Source organism: Zalophus californianus, chromosome 8 (genome assembly GCF_009762305.2).
Source record: "Zalophus californianus isolate mZalCal1 chromosome 8, mZalCal1.pri.v2, whole genome shotgun sequence".
Classification (NCBI taxonomy): Eukaryota; Metazoa; Chordata; class Mammalia; order Carnivora; family Otariidae; genus Zalophus; species Zalophus californianus.
In genome coordinates this window covers 2,373,317-2,390,040 of record NC_045602.1, presented here as the reverse complement: position 1 = coordinate 2,390,040, position 16,724 = coordinate 2,373,317, and the positions used below count along the sequence as shown (strand labels likewise).

The following is a 16,724-nucleotide window of genomic DNA, read 5'->3' as shown; positions in this document are numbered from 1 at the left end:
CAGAGAGAAATTAAAATCTTTTCAAGTTTTATCCTCCAGGAAGGTAATTTTTAATGAGGCGAGCAATTTGGAAGAAAATCATGTTTCAGAAAGCTGATTGAGAATGAACAACTCTGTCGTAGTAACAGTGACAACGGGGAGCTTATTAATAAGTAAATCCAAGAAATGGTTTCAAAAGCTTGGTGTGTCCAGAAAATTAATAAAGAAACCAATCTTAAGTCTTCTGGCAAATAAACACAGCATGTCGGTTCAAGGTTAACCGTGCATTTTCTTTTGTCTTGGGAATGATAATATACAGATGAAGAGACACAGGTAAATGCACATCCAGCACACCTGTCATGTGGGAGAGTCAAAGGTATTCTGGGAACCATTCTTGGTTCAAATTTCAATCTATCACAAGGTTCCCCAAATAACCACTGTGGATTGCAAGAGGTACTGAAGACATTACCGGAGGACTTAAAGGAAATGAAAAGAAGGAAGGCTGTGCCTGGTCGGCTCCCTGCGCGCTGCCCAGGCAGCGGGAGCTCCCTAACCCTTGCTGACTTGTGTCCTGACTTTCTCACGGGCAGCTGTGTGGAACTGGGGAGGTACATCATGGAAGCTGTAGAGTTAGGGAGGACCTATGACAGGGCCTCTGTACCTGATTCAATCTAGGGGAAATCAGCACTGAACTTCAGGGCTTGTGTTTCCTGACTCAAGGAGGACTGACATTTTGGGCAGCACAGTATGTCTGGTCTGGCACTGACCAGCCCACAGGCTATTTAAAAGCATGCTTGGCCCCATCCATGAAATGTCATGTGCTCACCCTAGACCTCTGGCAGCCAGACTGAAGCACCACTACACATCTCCAAATGTACCCTAGAACCCCTGGACGAAGTCATTTCCATGGCAACCTTCAATTTTCCCCTGAATTACAATGGGGGGGAAGCAAACTGCAAACAGAGAGTGTGGAAAGGAAGTGCTAAAAGGCCAGTCGCACGGAGGCTGCAGGAACATGGTGGCCGAGCACACAGTCCCCCAGAAGCAGGGAGGGAAGAAACATGGGACAGCAAAGCCCTCCCCTCCCTCCCCTCTGTGGGTAGAGTGGATGTAGACAGGGCGAGGGAAGGGTGGGGAAGGAAATCTGTGAATACCTAAACCAAATTCTGCATGTCCAAGTACCCCCTGAACTCAGAGTCCATACCCGGAATTCATTAAAAAGATCCCACAAAAGTAAGTTTATGTTCAGTATATTCTGCTTGAGACAGTGGAGAAGGAAGCCTCTCACAATGCCTGGTAAACAGTATACACACAATAAATGTGCGTTTGGTACCTGAATATGCTGTCAACACTGCCATGCTAAGTGTCAAAACCTATGGGCTTGCATTTCTAGGTCCCCAATGTGGCCCCTCTCCCAGGGCTCAGCAGTTTACCAATGCCACGACAACACACATCCCACGCACTGGGCTTTCCAACCAGCCATGTGTGTGCAGGAGCGGGCACATGCTTCCCGAAAGGGCTGCTGAAGACAGGAGGGCAGACACATGCAGGACACAAGGCCAGCCACCTGGGCCAGACCGGTGCCCCCCATGCACGGGGCTGGGCGGCAACCTGGGCAATCACCTGCCACTGGCATCCGATGTGCTCACCTTATAGGTACGTGTTACACGTATTTATAAACATTCTCACCATACTATGCATGCCGCATGCCATCTTGTATCCAGTTTTTCAAATTTAACAAAATATGGACCTCGTGAAAAATTCTGCTATATCATTTTTTAATATTTATATTTAATTTTTTAAAAAAGATTTTATTATTTGAGAGAGACAGCACGAGACAGCGTGCACGAGCAGGGGGTGGGGAAGGGCAGAGGGAGAGGGAGAAGCAGATCGCCCACTGAACAGGAAGCCCGGGAGCCCGATGTGGGGCTCGATCGCAGGACCTTGAGATCATGACCCCAGCTGAAGGCAGATGCTTCACCAACTGAGCCACCCAGGCATCCCTGTATCATCATTTTTAATGCCTACGTTAATAATCCATTGTACAGATGAGTCAAACGTATTCAACCAGCCTCTTGATAATGGGCTTCTGGATCGTTTCAGATGCTTTGCAGTAACAAACCACACTGTGATGGGCATCCCAAAAGCTGGGTATTTGTATACCAGTGACATTATTTCCTTATAAAAAAATTCCTAAGACTGGGATTTCTGGACCAAATAATATGCACATTTGGATGCTGATTTAAAAACTTTACTTAAAAATGTTTGTACTGACTTATGGTCCCATCAGGGCTGCCTGAGTCAGGCCATTTTCCCACACTCTAGCAAACATGGAATAATCATGAACAAAATGCCTAATTAGATAACAGAAAATGGAGCTAACCTTATCATCTTTGATTGCTAGATTTAACTTTTCTGTCACTATTATATAGAACATTGAAATATTTTTGTGATTTGTTACTTCGTGGGGCCATCCACATTTTTCTTAATGAGTCTATAAAACTCTTTCCACATCAAGCATGTTATATGCTAAACAAATATACTCCCCAGACTTTAAAAAAAAAGGAATGGGGAACTTATCATTTGCTGAAGCTTAAATGTCACAAACAACCTGAGCACCTGAAGTTCACAGCTACGTCAGAGAATTATGATGTAACTATCTACCTTGCTGGCATTTACTTCTAAGACTTTGACTAGTGCCTTAAATACATTACATTAGGGAAATCAACAGAGTTCCAAATTAACTAGTGATATAACACAGACTCTCCAAATGAGGATTTTAGGAATTGCTAAAAAATGAGGACTTTTCAATCCCTGAAAGGTATTTATGTGTGTGTATGTGCGCGCGCACGCACATACACACACATCCATATAAGGGGGGTGAGGGAGAGAGAGGGAAAGCAGAAAGAGATGAGAAGGAACTAGAAGTGGCCGCTGAGGAATCCAGCCACAAACGCCCCCCTGAAGATGTCCTGCACCCACCTGGATGTTGTCAAACTTGAGGCCCGGCATGGTGAGGCTCTCCTTGTCCACGAACACTGTGCTGTACTGTTGGGTGGCTACTGAAATCAGGACGTCCCTGGTCCCCTCCCCGGGGAGCCAGGCATCACTTCTGCGATCCATCTCGCTCATGCTCAGGGCTGTGGCAAAGGGGTCCTCACTCCCCGCAAACACAGCCTGGATCTGTGAAAACGGTTTTGGAGACTGAGGGATTTCTACAGAAGCTGGGGAAACACCCGCTTTTGACTTTTCGATCCCTGGGGAGTGAGAAGGCTCAGCGGCACCTGGGGACCTTTCTCCCCCTGGAGTGGAGAGTGAAGACAGTTTTTCTGGAGCTGAAGAACCTGCATGCGGGTTACTGACGGAGATGAAAGTGGAAGTCGTGAATGAATCAAAGAAGTCCGAGGCCAAGGAATTAGTGTTGGCAGGATCACCAAAAAATTTACTCAGGCTAGGGCTTGGCTGCACAGCCTGGGGAGGGGTCTTGGCCACCGTTTCGCTCGCACCACTGAAGCTCGGAGACTTCACCATCTGGGACTCGAAGCCATCCCGCAGGAGCAAGGGCGGCTGGGAGCGGGCGGGAAGCGACTGGCTGAAGATGGTGCACACTGGGACGGGCTCCTCATTGGGAGGGGACTGTCTCAGAGGTGGGGCGCACCCCGGCCCCTCCGGATGAGTGCTCCCGTCCCCTGGGCCAGGGTCCTTTGCACCCTCCTCTCCCAAGGCGGGCACACCTTTGACTTGGTGGTTGTGGTCTGGGTCGGGGGTTGTGTCAGAGATATCTTTAGATGCATCCTCTCCATCACTTTCACTGTCCTTGCTCAGGGTGTCCACTGCTCCTTCGTCCCCGAGACTTTCCAGTGTGGGACCAGCGTTGCCTTCTGCAGGCTCCACAACATCCTGCAAACAGCCAAGGTCACCTGTGTCATCTTCGCTATTATTAGGAGAGTCAGAAATGAGGACGCTCTCCATCAGGTGCTCATTAAGCTTATCTACGAAATTATTAGAATCTTCCGATATAGTCTCATTCTCTTCAGACCCAAACTCGTCTCCACCGAGGTCAATGGTTTCCTCGTGATAAAGCAGCTGTCCCTGCTCTCCCTGCGGAGTGGTGCTCCGGGTCTGCCCCTCGGCCGGACTCGAGCCCTCAATCACGCTCTGCTTGGCGCCATTAGTGTTCTCCATGGTCCCCTGATGCAAAGACAGATATGAACCAACCTCATCAGCTTTCTATCTGTTATTGTTGAGCTGATTTTACCTTCCTTTTAAAACTGTTTTCAAACTTAAAAACAAATGGTGGATACATGTCATTACACATTTGCCCAAACTCATGGAAGGCACAACACCAAGAGTGAACCCTAATGCGGACTATGGACTTTGTGTGATAATGATGTGTCAACGCAGCTTCACTGACTGCAAAACATGTACTGCTTGGTGAGGGAGGTGGAGGGGATATGGGCAATCTCTGAACCTTCTGCTCACAAGCTTGCAGTAAGCCTACCACAACTCCTACTAAAAAATGTTTAACAGTTGTATATTCACGTGGTTCAAAACTCAAAAGACTCCATTTCTCCAGCCATCTATCAATTGATTGATCATGGTAAAAGACACATAACATAACCATCTTGATCATTTACCATCTTAACCATTTTTGACTTCACAATGAAGGGGTATTCAGTGCATTCATATCATTGTGCAACCATCACCACCACCAATCTCCAGAACTCTTCTCATTTTGCAAAACTGAAACACTGTACCCATTAAACAATGACTCCCCAGCACCCCCTGTCCCCCAATGCCAGTCCCTGATAACGGCCTTCTACTTTATGACTCCGTGAATGTGACTACTCTAGGTACTTCACATAAGTGGGACACCACAGTATTTGCCCTTTTGTGACTGGCTTATTCCACTTAGCTTAATGCCCTCAAGGTTCACCTATGTTGTAGTATGTCAGAATTTCCTTATTTTTTCAGGTTGACTAATATTCCATTGTATCTCCATACCACATTTTGCTTCCACCTTCATCCACGATGAACACTTGGCTTGCTTCCATGCTTCAGCCACTGACTGCTGCCATGAACATGCATGTACAAATATCTCTTTGAGTCCTTGCTTTTAATTCCTTTGGGTATATACCCAGAAGTAGGACTGCTGAATCATATGACAATTCTATTTTTAATTACTTGAGCAACCAACAAACTTTTCCATAGTAGTTGCACCATTTTACATTTCCTGCAAGAATACACAAAGATTTCAATTTCTCCACGTTCTTGATGATACTTGTTACTTCCTGTTCTGATACTAGCCTTCCTAATGGGGGTCAGGTCTCCAGCCTTTTAAACCCTACTTGTTCTTAGCAGGCAGAGTAGGCGAGAAGCCAAGAAAACACAAAGGCCCTATTGCCTGGCCCCTGCCTACCAGCCTAGCCAACAATCTTAATTCAGTTCTTGCGGATTTATACTATTAGGGACGATGGCTGAGTCTCCTTGGGTTGCATTTCTAGAGAAAGTCATATTATTGTAGTGTGCACCTATGTGGGTCCACGTGTCAGGTTTTGGTTATAAAAGTTCGGGAAACTTGAATGGATCGTGCCTGTGACATTTTCCCATGAGAAGTGCTATAGTGGGTTTGGGGCAATGTGCAGTAAGTCGGTAATAATAAAGAATGAGATTTTGAAAGCAAACTAAAACAACAACAGCAACAACAACAAAAAAACCTCTATTATGACCCAGTTGTAGACCCCTCTTCCATGAAGCCAAGACACTCCAACCTGTAACAATCTCCCCATTCTCCCTGGGACACTGTCTGCCTGCATTGAGCATGAGAAAGAAAAACTGTACCAAGACAGAGGCAGCCTCATTGAGGCAGGCTGACCACTGGAGCTAATGACAGCGAACCAGACAAATTACTGGTGCGAATTCTGTCCTCGGTACTGTTCTAAGGGTTGTATGTGTATGTTCTTACTTGATCCTCAGAACCACCCTGTGATACAACCACTATCATTTTCTTCATCTTGCAGATGAGGAAGCTGATGCTCAGGGAGGTCAAGCTCGCTCAAAGCCGTGCCGCTAGTAAGCAGAGAAACCAGGGCCGGTTAAAGCTGAAACGCTGGGTTGGGACACTGGATGGTAGAGGCCACAGAATGAAACAAGGAGTTTGAACTCTAAAGAAAATGTGCTCCTTTTCTTGAAGAACTTTTTTAGCAAAAGTTACTGTATATAGTTCTATTCTTAGAGTGAACAAAGTCCAATTAAGATGAGGGTTTCTCTAGAAAAAAAAATGCCTGCTTGACCTTTAAAAACTATACCTAGCTGATCTCTAGGTAAGAGTACTTCTTTGGTAACACTTCCACAGTATTCCAAATTAGGCGTCCTTCCTTTTTGCAGCCTGGCCACCTTGAGCTCCAAAAACAAGATCAAAGTAGATAATCAAAGGTACACATTTTGGAGAAGTTTCTTGTCCAGCATAGTCAGTTACTAATTCCCCATTTGTTACATATTCACCTGATTAGCTATAAAGGAGTCAAAAATGAAATGAAAAAGGAACAAAAAGCCCTTTTCTGGTAACGTTTCACAGCAAGGCAGAGGAGAGGTTGCCTGGAGAACATCAAAGAATGGACATGCCGTCACATGCGGGGCTGTCCCCTGGGTCCTCTCTGCAGGAGAGGCTGGGCAGGAAGACCATGGGAACAGCAAGCATGACTTCCTTTCACCTGGACAGCAGCTGAATGCAACACCATCAATGCCCTAATACACAGAAGGGGACGCTGAGAATCAGAGCAGCGATGGGACTCAGCAACATCACTGGTAGTGGGGCACCTGGCTGGCTCAGTCGGTAGAGCACATGACTCTTGATCTTGGGGTTGTGAGTTCGAGCCCCACATTGGGTGTAGATAGAGATTACTTAAAAATAAAATCTTTAAAAGAAAATAATAAAATCACTGGTAGAGGCGCTTGGGTGGCTCAGTCTGACTCCCGACACTGCCAGGAATGGAGTTTGGTCCCTCCTGACTAACCCAGCCCCAGCACAGTGCCTGCCTACCTGGGAGATGCCAGTAACTACAGCTGGGTTAACTTGGCTCTGAGCCCCTCTCAGAATAAAAACAGTTCAGATTTTAACTCCAGAAACCCCAATACTACACTAATGGTTAATTGTAGAATAATGCAGGATATAAGAAAAGGTCCGATACAATTACAGGAAAAGGTAAAGAATATCAGAACTGGCAAAATCAGTGTTCTCTTTATATACAGGGAAGAGTAGAGAAAGTTCTACTCTTAAAATAAGCAAAAATAACTGCCAGTCAAGGTTAATTTGTATGTATTAGATACAGAGACAGACTAAAATGGGGGCACCATAGGAAAGACTGTCTAGATAACAATGAGCTACTTCCCACAATTCATTGGAATAAGAGACAGCTAATCACTCTACAAGACCCACTCATGATGTGGACTGGATACTTACAGCAAGAAACACAGATTGAAACTATGATTTTTTAGAAAAAAAATTGTCTAGGACATAGACAAATTTTTAGAAATGACAGCTCCTAGAGAGCTTTGGGGAAACTTATTTATTGAGAGTAGAAATGTAACTTTTCTGCAGAGCAGGTAGGCAAAGGATAAAACTCCAAGGCAGCAATTGTATTTACCAATTTATCTAAAATGTTTTTAAAGTAACAATCTTCTGAAAGGAAGAAAGCTAGGTAAACATCAACATTCTTGCAAGTCAATGCTTGTTAGTAACTATGTTTTCTCTTTAGAAACCTTGTTTCTAATCCAATCTAAATTAGGAAATCAATGTTTCCTAGTGATAAAGTCTAAAAAGGTGCTGTCTAATCCAGAGTAAAAATATTGTTAATCCTAATTTCTTTGGGGGAAGGGCAGAGGGAGAGGGACAAGCAGGCTCTCCACTGAGCAGGGAGCCCGATGCGGGACTCGATCCCAGGACCCTGGGATCACGACCTAAGCCAAAGGCAGATGCTCAACCAACTGAGCCACCCAGGCACCCCAATCCTAATTTCTGAATAGAAACTACGTATTTATTAAAAACCACTGCCAAAGGGCTGTTTTGAAATGCTCTGCAACTCACAGCATACTACTGTGTCTTAGATCCCAGGGTAACTCAGTACTCCCATGTTGTAGGGAGTGACACAGAGAGAAAGCTAGGTAGCCAACACACATACATGAGGCAAATAGAAAAATGGCATAGGGGTGATGGAGATATTCTGGACAGAAAGGGATAGCTCAGGTACAAATTTTTTTCTCTCAGTAGGAGAACTTAGAGGTTCTTTTCTTGTAACTTTTCCCTTTCTCTCCTAAAGGTGCATTTCTATAAAAAACTTTTAACGAATTTTGAGTGGATACAAACAATATTTATAACATACGGTTGAGACACTCTAATATTTACTTCCCTCCCCTTTAGTGGTAATATTCTGAAATTTGCCATACTCTTATTTTTCTTTAATCTTCCACATGCTTACTTCCTTAACACGTTACTTAGATTTTTCAGTTTTTGACTTAATTTCCCCTCTCTACACTTAACCTTGAGATTCAACTTTATTAGTAGCGTGAGGCTGGGATTCATTCATCTTTGCTGTTGAGAGTGCCCTGTTGTGTGATGCTGTCACAACATATGATCTATTCTTTTTTTTTTTTAAGATTTTATTTATTTATTTGACAGAGAGATAGAGAGCACAAGAAGGCAGAGAGGCAGGCAGAAGGAGAGGGAGAAGCAGGCTCTCCACTGAATGGGGAGCCTGCTTCTGAGCTGAAGGCAGCCGCTTAACCGAATGAGTCACCCAGGCACCCCAACATATGCTCTATTCTATCACCGATGAACATCTGAGGTGTTTTTAGGTTTCTGATAGTACAGACAGTGCCATTATGAATATTCTCATACATGTCTCCTGGTGTTTATGTGCAAATTTCTTCAAGATGTTAGTTATCAAATGTTATGTGTATGTTGGTTCATAAAAAATATATCTCTTCATCTTTGCTGGATGTCAAATTGCCTTCCTAAGTGTTTGTACCCATTTACACACATAGTAGCAGTGTGAAAGTATTCTTGTAAATCACATTTACCTACACTTGGTATGGTCAGACTTCTTAATTAGTATCAAGAATATATAAAAAATTCCTATAACTCAATAGGACAATAAATGACCCAACAGAAAAATAGGCCAGAGATCCAAACAGGCTGAACGGGATACGCATTTCACAAGCATGAATCCTGTCACTCAATAGCCATCCATCTTCATTTTTCCAGGACGCTTCCATTCATAACCACGGCTATGGTTAAAACTAAGTATGTCTTTTCGCTCTCAAGAGTTTTGATGAAGACAGTAAATGGTTCTATGACCTATGTATCACAGAGGAACTCCTCACATGGTAGCATAAGCTATGACCATGAATGCTTATCAACAGCAACTCCAAACAAAATACCCGCCTCCTTCCAAAGATTAAAAAAAAAAAAATCTGGAAACAAGTACTGCCCGTAGACACAATAATAAATAAATAGCATATTAAAAATGGAACATTAAATGTAAAATGAATGAACCATGCTATATCTAGTGCATCAATGTTTGAACCTCACATACCTAATTTTGCACAAAGAATGAGTAGAAAAATAAGCAGCATAATTTTCTGTATAAGGTTCAAAAACACATAAATTAAACAATATATTGTTTTAAGAATACAAGTGCAAAAGCAAGGTGATTATAATACCCATTCCTTTGGGGAGGGGGCTGGAGGTGATGGCAAGAGGTTTGATCAGGGAGGGACACATGAACAAGCCATTGGCAACTGTCCATTTCTATTCTGGTGGGCAGAAGACTGGGTCAGGTTTGCACTTGATCTTTATGTCTTCCACGAATGTTACATGTGGTCTTTGTATTTCATAATTAAAAAATGGAACAGCAGATGTATTTGTTTTTTTCTGTGTAACATAATTCATTATTTCTATTATTGGCTTAATAATTTTATTAAATCATAGACATGATTTTAGCTTACGTTAGCATTAAAATGCTAGCAAAGTGGACTTTTTGTTCAGGTGAGTGCTTTGCACGATGCCCTTAATTAATGCCTTTTTTTTTTTTTTGAGAGAGAGAGGGAGCTCATGCATGAGCAGGGTGGGGGGAGCAGGGGGAGAAGGAGAGAGAGAATCTCAAGCAGGCACCAGGACCAGTGTGGAGCCCTATTCGGGGCTTGATCCTACAACCCTGAGATCATGACCTGAGCTGAAATCAAGAGTTGGACTCTCAACCAACTGAGCCACTGAGACGCCCCTAGAGCCAGGATTTAAACTTCAGAAGTTGTGGTGGTGTCCAGGCTTTTAGCAACTAACGCTGCTGCTTCTCTCACTGTAACCTTCTTGAAACCAAAGCTCGTTTATATTTTCTTAAAGATTTTTATTTACTTTTTTGAGAGAAGAAATAGAACGAATAGGGGGGAGAGGCAGAGGGAGAGGGAGAAGCAGACTCCCTGCTGAGCAAGGAGCCCGATACGGGGCTCGATCCCAGGACCCCTAGATCATGACCTGAGCCGAAGGCAGATGCTTCACCGACTGAGCCCCCAGGTGCCCCACCTTACTTTTTTTTTTTTTTAAGTACTAACTTTTAAGTGATTATTTAAGAACTGAAGTTTCATTAAGAACAACTCACTAAGAACAAAACTACAGTAGTTCAGGTTCCCTTTCTGGACATGATGCTGGAATTATAAGTCTTTTACCAGACTGCGATAATGTAAACCCTATTTCCATGAAAATATATGCCATGTAGTGGAAATCTAATTAGCATATACTTACAAAAGCCCCCATGTAAAGAACACCCACTGCAGATCAAGCATTTTACATGTGTTATCTTATTTAATCCTCAGGACCAACTTATAGAGTACCATTATTACCTCCATTATGCTGCAGAGAAAACCAGATGATTTGGCCAAAGGCATACTGTCAATATCTGATTTCAACACAGATTTTTCTGCCTTTGCTCTCCCTGTAAGGCTGCTAGGACAGATCACCATCCAGAGCAGCAGACGTGAGTCAGAAGGAGCACTGAACACAAGCTCTAAAAACTGCTGAGTCTTAGCTTCACTACTAAGCAATCTTTGAAAAATGACTTAATTTCTTAGTTTTGCTTTCCTCAGTCTGTAAATTGGGGTCATAAGGAATAAAGAGTAACTGATGCACAAGGCACTTCTAAACTGTAATGAGCTACATATACATTAGCACAGTAAACTATAATTTTAATAAAGCAGCACAGTGCTAACATGCTGCTGGAAATCAGACTGTGAGGACGAGTGAAAGACACTGCCACCAAATTACCCTAATTGCATTCCCCTCCCCCTCTCCCATCCCACCACAGTGGGCCAGGCTCAGGGGCTGTCACCGGGTACCATCCTGAATTCATGAAAGGAAGCCAGGAGGAGAGCATTTGGACGCAAAGACACCATATCTTCCAGCAGCCACGAGAAGGGGGAAACTGTAGTCCAAGTTCCGCCTGGTTAAACTTCTGTGGTCAAGTGTGAGAAACACACACATGCATTTCAGAATATATCTCTGAGCCCTGTGCTTCTTTTAAAATAAATGCTTTCTGGGCCGCCTGGGTGGCTCAGTTGGTTAAGCGACTGCCTTCGGCTCAGGTCATGATCCCGGGGTCCTGGGATCGAGCCCCGCGTCCGGCTCCCTGCGCCGCGGGAAGCCTGCTTCTCCCTCTCCCGCTCCCTCTGCTTGTGTTCCCTCTCTCGCTGGGTCTCTCTCTGTCAAATAAATAAATAAAATCTTAAAAATAAATAAATAAAACAAATGTTTTCAGTCTTCGCAGTATACGCACTCTATCGATCAGTTCCGTCCCGAATGCGGCTCTGGAAGGAATCAGGACGTGGCGTAAGAGCGGCGTCTACGCGCCCACACAAACCGCCGCAGGTACCCTCCCAATGCTGAGTTTGGTCGGGCAGGTCCCGTCTGTCTACGGAAGAGCAAGCTAACAAGAAGAGAAGTCAAGGGGCCTGCTCAGGCCGAGCTGCTCACCGAGTGCCACAGCGGGGACCTGGAGACCTCCCAGGACGAGACGTCACGGAGCAGAGCCCGCGGAGGGGCCCCACAGGCGGGCACCGGGACAGGACACCCCGGAAGGGAGCTCCGGCAGGAGACCCCGATGAAGAGACCCTTCCTCCCCGCGGGGGGGCGGCGACAGGCCACCGAAGGGGTCCACCTCCCGGGGAGGAGCTTCCCGAGCGGCCGGGGTCAGGGCCGGCGAGGCTGCGGTCAGGGACGACCTGACCCCCTCCCCACAGTCCAGGCCCCGAGTCTCACCTGCCCCCTGCCCCCTGGGGTTGGGGAAGCGGTCACCCGCTGCCGCGACCAGAGTCCGGGGAGAGAGCGGAGGAGGACCGGAAGGAGCGCCTGGGGCCGGCCCCTCCCCCGGCTTTTACGCCTGCGCGCGCTCTCCGTTCGTGCTGCTTTTGCGCAGGCCTAGCGCGGGGACGGCCTCCCAGCCATTTCCGGTTCGTGCTGCGGTGGGCGGGGCCTACTCACCAAGGTGCTATGGTGGGCGGGGAGGGGACACTGCTTTCTCTTAGCTCCACGGCTTAATCTCGGGCAATCGGAGACAGTGAATAGGACGCTCAGTCTGCGCCTCTGCTTCCTTGATTTTTTTACTGGAATCACTGAGGGCTCTTTATTCATTTGAGGGATATCTGTTGAATATTAACTGTGCCTGGCAGGGCACTAGGCATTAGGATACAACGGAGAAAAACCATTTGTCTTCTTTTCATAAGTGATTAAAATTTTTAATTAATTATTTACTTATTTTTAAAAGATTTTATTTATTTATTTGACAGAGAGAAAGAGACCCAGCGAGAGAGGGAACACAAGCAGGGGGAGTGGGAGAGGGAGAAGCAGGCTTCCCGCGGAGCAGGGAGCCCGATGTGGGGCTCGATCCCAGGACCCTGGGATCTTGACCTGAGCCGAAGGCAGACGCTTACTACTGAGCCACCCAGGCGCCCCAGGTTTTTTTATTTTTGACAATATAGTCTATATTCAATGTGTACAATGTAATGTCTTGACACATGTACACATTGTGAAATGAGTACCACAGGTGATCAAATTAACACATCCATCATCCCAATCTGTTACCTTTTTTTGGGGGTGAGTGATGAAAAGCCTTGACATCTACTCTCAACAGATTCAAGTATAGGGTATCTTACTAACTGTAGTCACCTTTCTGTACATCAGGTCTCCAGGACTCATTTGCATTGTAATTGAAAAGTTGGATCCTTTGATCACTCTCTCCTTTCCCCTTACCCCTCAGCCTCCGGTAAGCACCACTCTATTTCTACAATGAGTTGAAAGTTTTTTTTTTTCCGTATTTCCCATGTAGGTGTACCCATGCAATATTTGTCTTTCTGTGTTTGGCTTATTTCACTTAACAGAATGTCCTCCAGATTCATCCTTTTAAAAAATGACAGGATTTCCTTCTTAAGGCTAAATAACATTCCATTCTGTGTGTGTGTGGGGGGGGGGCACCCATGTGTGCCACGTTTTGTTTCTCCATTCATCTGTCTATGGACACTTACGTTGTTTCCATGTCTTGGTTGCTGTGAATAGGCTGCAATGAACACGAGTGTGCAGATGTCTCTTTGACATGGTGACTTTATTTCCTTTGACTCCCGGAAGCGGGATTGCTGGAACATATGGTACTTCCATTTTCCACTTTTTGAGGAAGCTCCATACTGTTTTCCACAGTGGCTGCACCAGCTTACATGCCCACCAACAGCGTATAAGGGTTCCCTTTTCTCCACTGCCTGCCAACGCTTTCTGTCTTTTGACTTTTTGATACCAGCAATCCTTACAGGTGTGAGGTGGTATCTCATTGCGGTTTTGATTTGCATTTCCCTGTTGATCAGAGATGTTGGGCATCTTTTCATATACCTGTTCCAGGGCTTGATTTTGTCATGAAGATGGATTAAGGGTTGAGAGAAAAGTTAAATAATCACACAGTTGTAGAGGTGTGTGGTCTTGGAAAGCAGAGGAACCGAGCTTAGTGAAGGGGGTTTGCTATGGCATTTTGGGATTCCATGCAGTTTCCTTTCTGTCTGTTAAGGACATGGTCAAGGCCAGCACAGTCAGGGGGTGCTAAGTAGTGTCCTCCACCACCATCCCTGGACGTCTCCAGGGAACCCAGGGTCTTCCCAGCAGGTTCCCATTCAGAGCCCAAGGCTGGTCAGATGCTGCCATAGGTGTGATGCCAGGCATCACTCCCTGGCGCAGCACTGGTACTGCTTCTGCCCCCCCCCCGTGCCCTCCCCCCCGTAGTGTTGGCTGCCTGCCGCCTGGATGAGCGTGGCCCCTGACCTTAGGGGTCCCGGGTAGTGCCCCGGTAGTCCACAGACCAGGCACACATCCTGGCTCCCCAACTTATGACCTCGGTGCGCTTAACTGTTCGTCAATTTTGCAGCCTCTCATCTCTTAAAATGGAAGCACGGTACCTCAGGCGCAGGGTTAGGGCGAAGAACTTCAAGACAGCGCCTGTAGAGCGTCGGTCCCTGCGCCCCGCTAAGCACTAACCATAACAAGCCACACGTCACAGATCCGGGTGAGGGATTGTCTCTGGGATAACGGAGCAGGGAGGGCTCCAAGTGGGTGACGTCTGAGTGACGCCCGCCCACCGGCCCCCGCAGTCCAGGCCCCACCGCCCAGCCCCTCCTCCGCCCAGCCCCTCCTCCGCCCCTGCAGATTTGGCGCCGGGCCAGGCCCCTCCCGGCCGGGTTCTCCTCCTGCGGCCCGGAGGGGCGAGAACCCGTATGCAGTCAAGTGAGCATGCGCACGAGCCCGGAGCCACATCCATTGGCAGCCGGCGAGGAGCGCATTGATGACGCGCCCGGAAAATACAGGAAGGAAGGCCTACGGGAGCCGAGGTGGGCCTAAAAGACTCCGGGTTCGGGCCTCCTGGGCGGGAGGGAATGAATGGGTGCTGACCGGGAGGCGCGTCCGCTCTAGGGACAGGCCTTAGGCGTGTGAGTGGCCGCAGCATGGAGGACGACGCTCCGGTGATCTACGGGCTGGAGTTCCAGGTGCGTCCCAGGAGGGCCCCCGGCGCCGCGCGGTTCGCAGAGCGAGGCCGGCGCGTCCCCAGCCCCGCTGCGCAGCTGAGGACCGGGAGGCGGGGCTGCGGGGGGCGCCTCTAAGGGACTTGGTTATGCGGGAAGGCCCCGGTCCTGCAGCACGCAGGGTGGGCGTAGCGCCGGCGCCCGCGACGCCCGCGCTGGGGGTCCCCGCCGCCGCCTCTCCCGACAGCCCTGGGGGTCGCTGGGGGCTGCTGTGTGCGTGCGGCGTGCCCTTCGTGGAGGCCCGCACCGCGCCGGCGGGCTTTCTGGGGTGCGGGGGACGGGCGTGCGGTCGGGACGTCAGCGTTGGGAAGAGAAACGGAAAGTGCCCTGGTGCCCTGCCCCAGTCGCCCCGAATTCTGACGTCCCACGTGACCGTGGCAACTGGATCCAAGCTTTGAAATCATTCGCACTGGCGCAGTCCTGTGAATGGCCCACAGACTCTGCTCGGATTTCACCTCTTTACCGCTCGTGTCGTACTTCTCTTCGCCCGGTGCTCTGCGGTGCCTGTTCCCCGGGGCCATCACGTGGTAGGCGCGCAGCCCAGGGCTGTGAAGTGCCGGGGGCCCGCACCCGCCGTGCGAGCCGTGGGGCGGGAATGCACACGCGGTTAGCAGGGCCGCCGGGAGGTCTACGGATAGCGGGGCGAAGTGACGGGGAGAGGGGTCCGGGGGAGCCGGAAGGGCAGGTAGGTCGCACTGTGCAGGTCCTAACAGAGCCCTGTATCGGTTTAACTCTTCGGATGGCTTTCGGGAACCTTAAGGCACTTAAGGACAGATAGAGGGACCCAAAACACAGTTCACTGCCTTATGAAGTACCTGATAACATAATTGTGTGCCCCAAATGTGTGTTAAAAATATAAATTATGGGGGCACCTGGGTAGCCCAGTCGGTTAAGTGTCTGCCTTGGGCTCAGGTCCTGATCTCAGGGTCCTGGGATCGAGCCCTGTGTCCGGCTCCCTGCTCAGCAGAGTCTGCTTCTCCCCCTCCCTCTGCTGCTCCCCACCGCTCATGCTCTCTCTCTCCTCTCTCTCAAACAAGTAAATAAAAATCTTAAAAAAACCCCTAAAAAATAGAAATGATTTTGGTTTCAAGAAGCTCACATTGAGAGAAGCTGCAGCGTTACTTGCTAAAAGCCTGGACACCACCACAACTCCTGAAGTTTAAATCCTGGCTCCAGGGGCGTCTCGGTGGCTCAGTTGGTTGAGCGCCCAACTCTTGATTTCGGCTCAGGTCGTGATCTCAGGGTTGTGAGATCGTTCCCTGCCTTGGGCTCCCTGCTCAGCGGGGAGTCTGCTGGAGATTTTCTCTCGCCATCTCCCTTTCCCTCTTCCCTTGCCCCTGATTGCTTGTGCTCTCTTTCTCTCTAATAAATAAATAAGTAAATAAATAAAATCTTTAAATCCTGGTTCCAGCCCTTACTAGCTGTGTAACCTTCGGCTTCAGTTTCCTTGCCAATAAAATGGGAAAATGAGCCTGGATCCCCTGTGGCTGTTAGGAAAATTAAATGAGTTAATACATTTAATTCAAGCACTTAGAACATTGCCTGACACATAATAAGCATTCATGAAATGTTCTAATTATTATCATAAGACAAAATTCTTACAGATAAATCCATACGAGGCAGTATCCAAGTGTCCTGTGAGG

The 16,724-nt window shown here is 47.4% G+C and overlaps 2 protein-coding genes across 10 annotated transcripts in view; one reads left to right on the top strand and one right to left on the bottom strand.

Moving 5' to 3' along the window:
* Nucleotides 1-12,428, bottom strand: part of TRAPPC12 (trafficking protein particle complex 12) — a 96,623-nt gene extending 84,195 nt beyond the window's left edge. Inside the window, exons 1-3 of one of the 3 annotated variants that reach the window (XM_027620885.2) lie at nt 12,287-12,399; nt 11,805-11,954; nt 2,962-4,170 (exon numbers count right to left, since the gene is read on the bottom strand). In XM_027620885.2, coding sequence (XP_027476686.1) covers nt 2,962-4,164 — 1,203 coding nt within the window. In that variant the 5' untranslated portion in view covers nt 4,165-4,170; nt 11,805-11,954; nt 12,287-12,399. Of the gene's footprint in view, nt 1-2,961; nt 4,171-11,804; nt 11,955-12,001; nt 12,263-12,286 lie in introns of those variants that run through there. The other 2 variants (XM_027620883.2, XM_027620884.2) reach the window with 2 other exon arrangements.
* Nucleotides 12,429-14,669: 2,241 nt separating this feature from the next.
* Nucleotides 14,670-16,724, top strand: part of EIPR1 (EARP complex and GARP complex interacting protein 1) — a 130,950-nt gene continuing 128,895 nt past the window's right edge. For 2 of the 7 annotated variants that reach the window (XM_027623497.1, XM_027623495.1), the window contains exon 1: nt 14,670-14,889. Coding sequence is in view for 4 of the 7 variants with exons in the window: in XM_027623494.1 (XP_027479295.1) it covers nt 15,677-15,766 (90 nt within the window). In the remaining 3 variants the exon portion in view is untranslated. The other 5 variants (XM_027623493.2, XM_027623491.2, XM_027623494.1 and 2 more) reach the window with 3 other exon arrangements.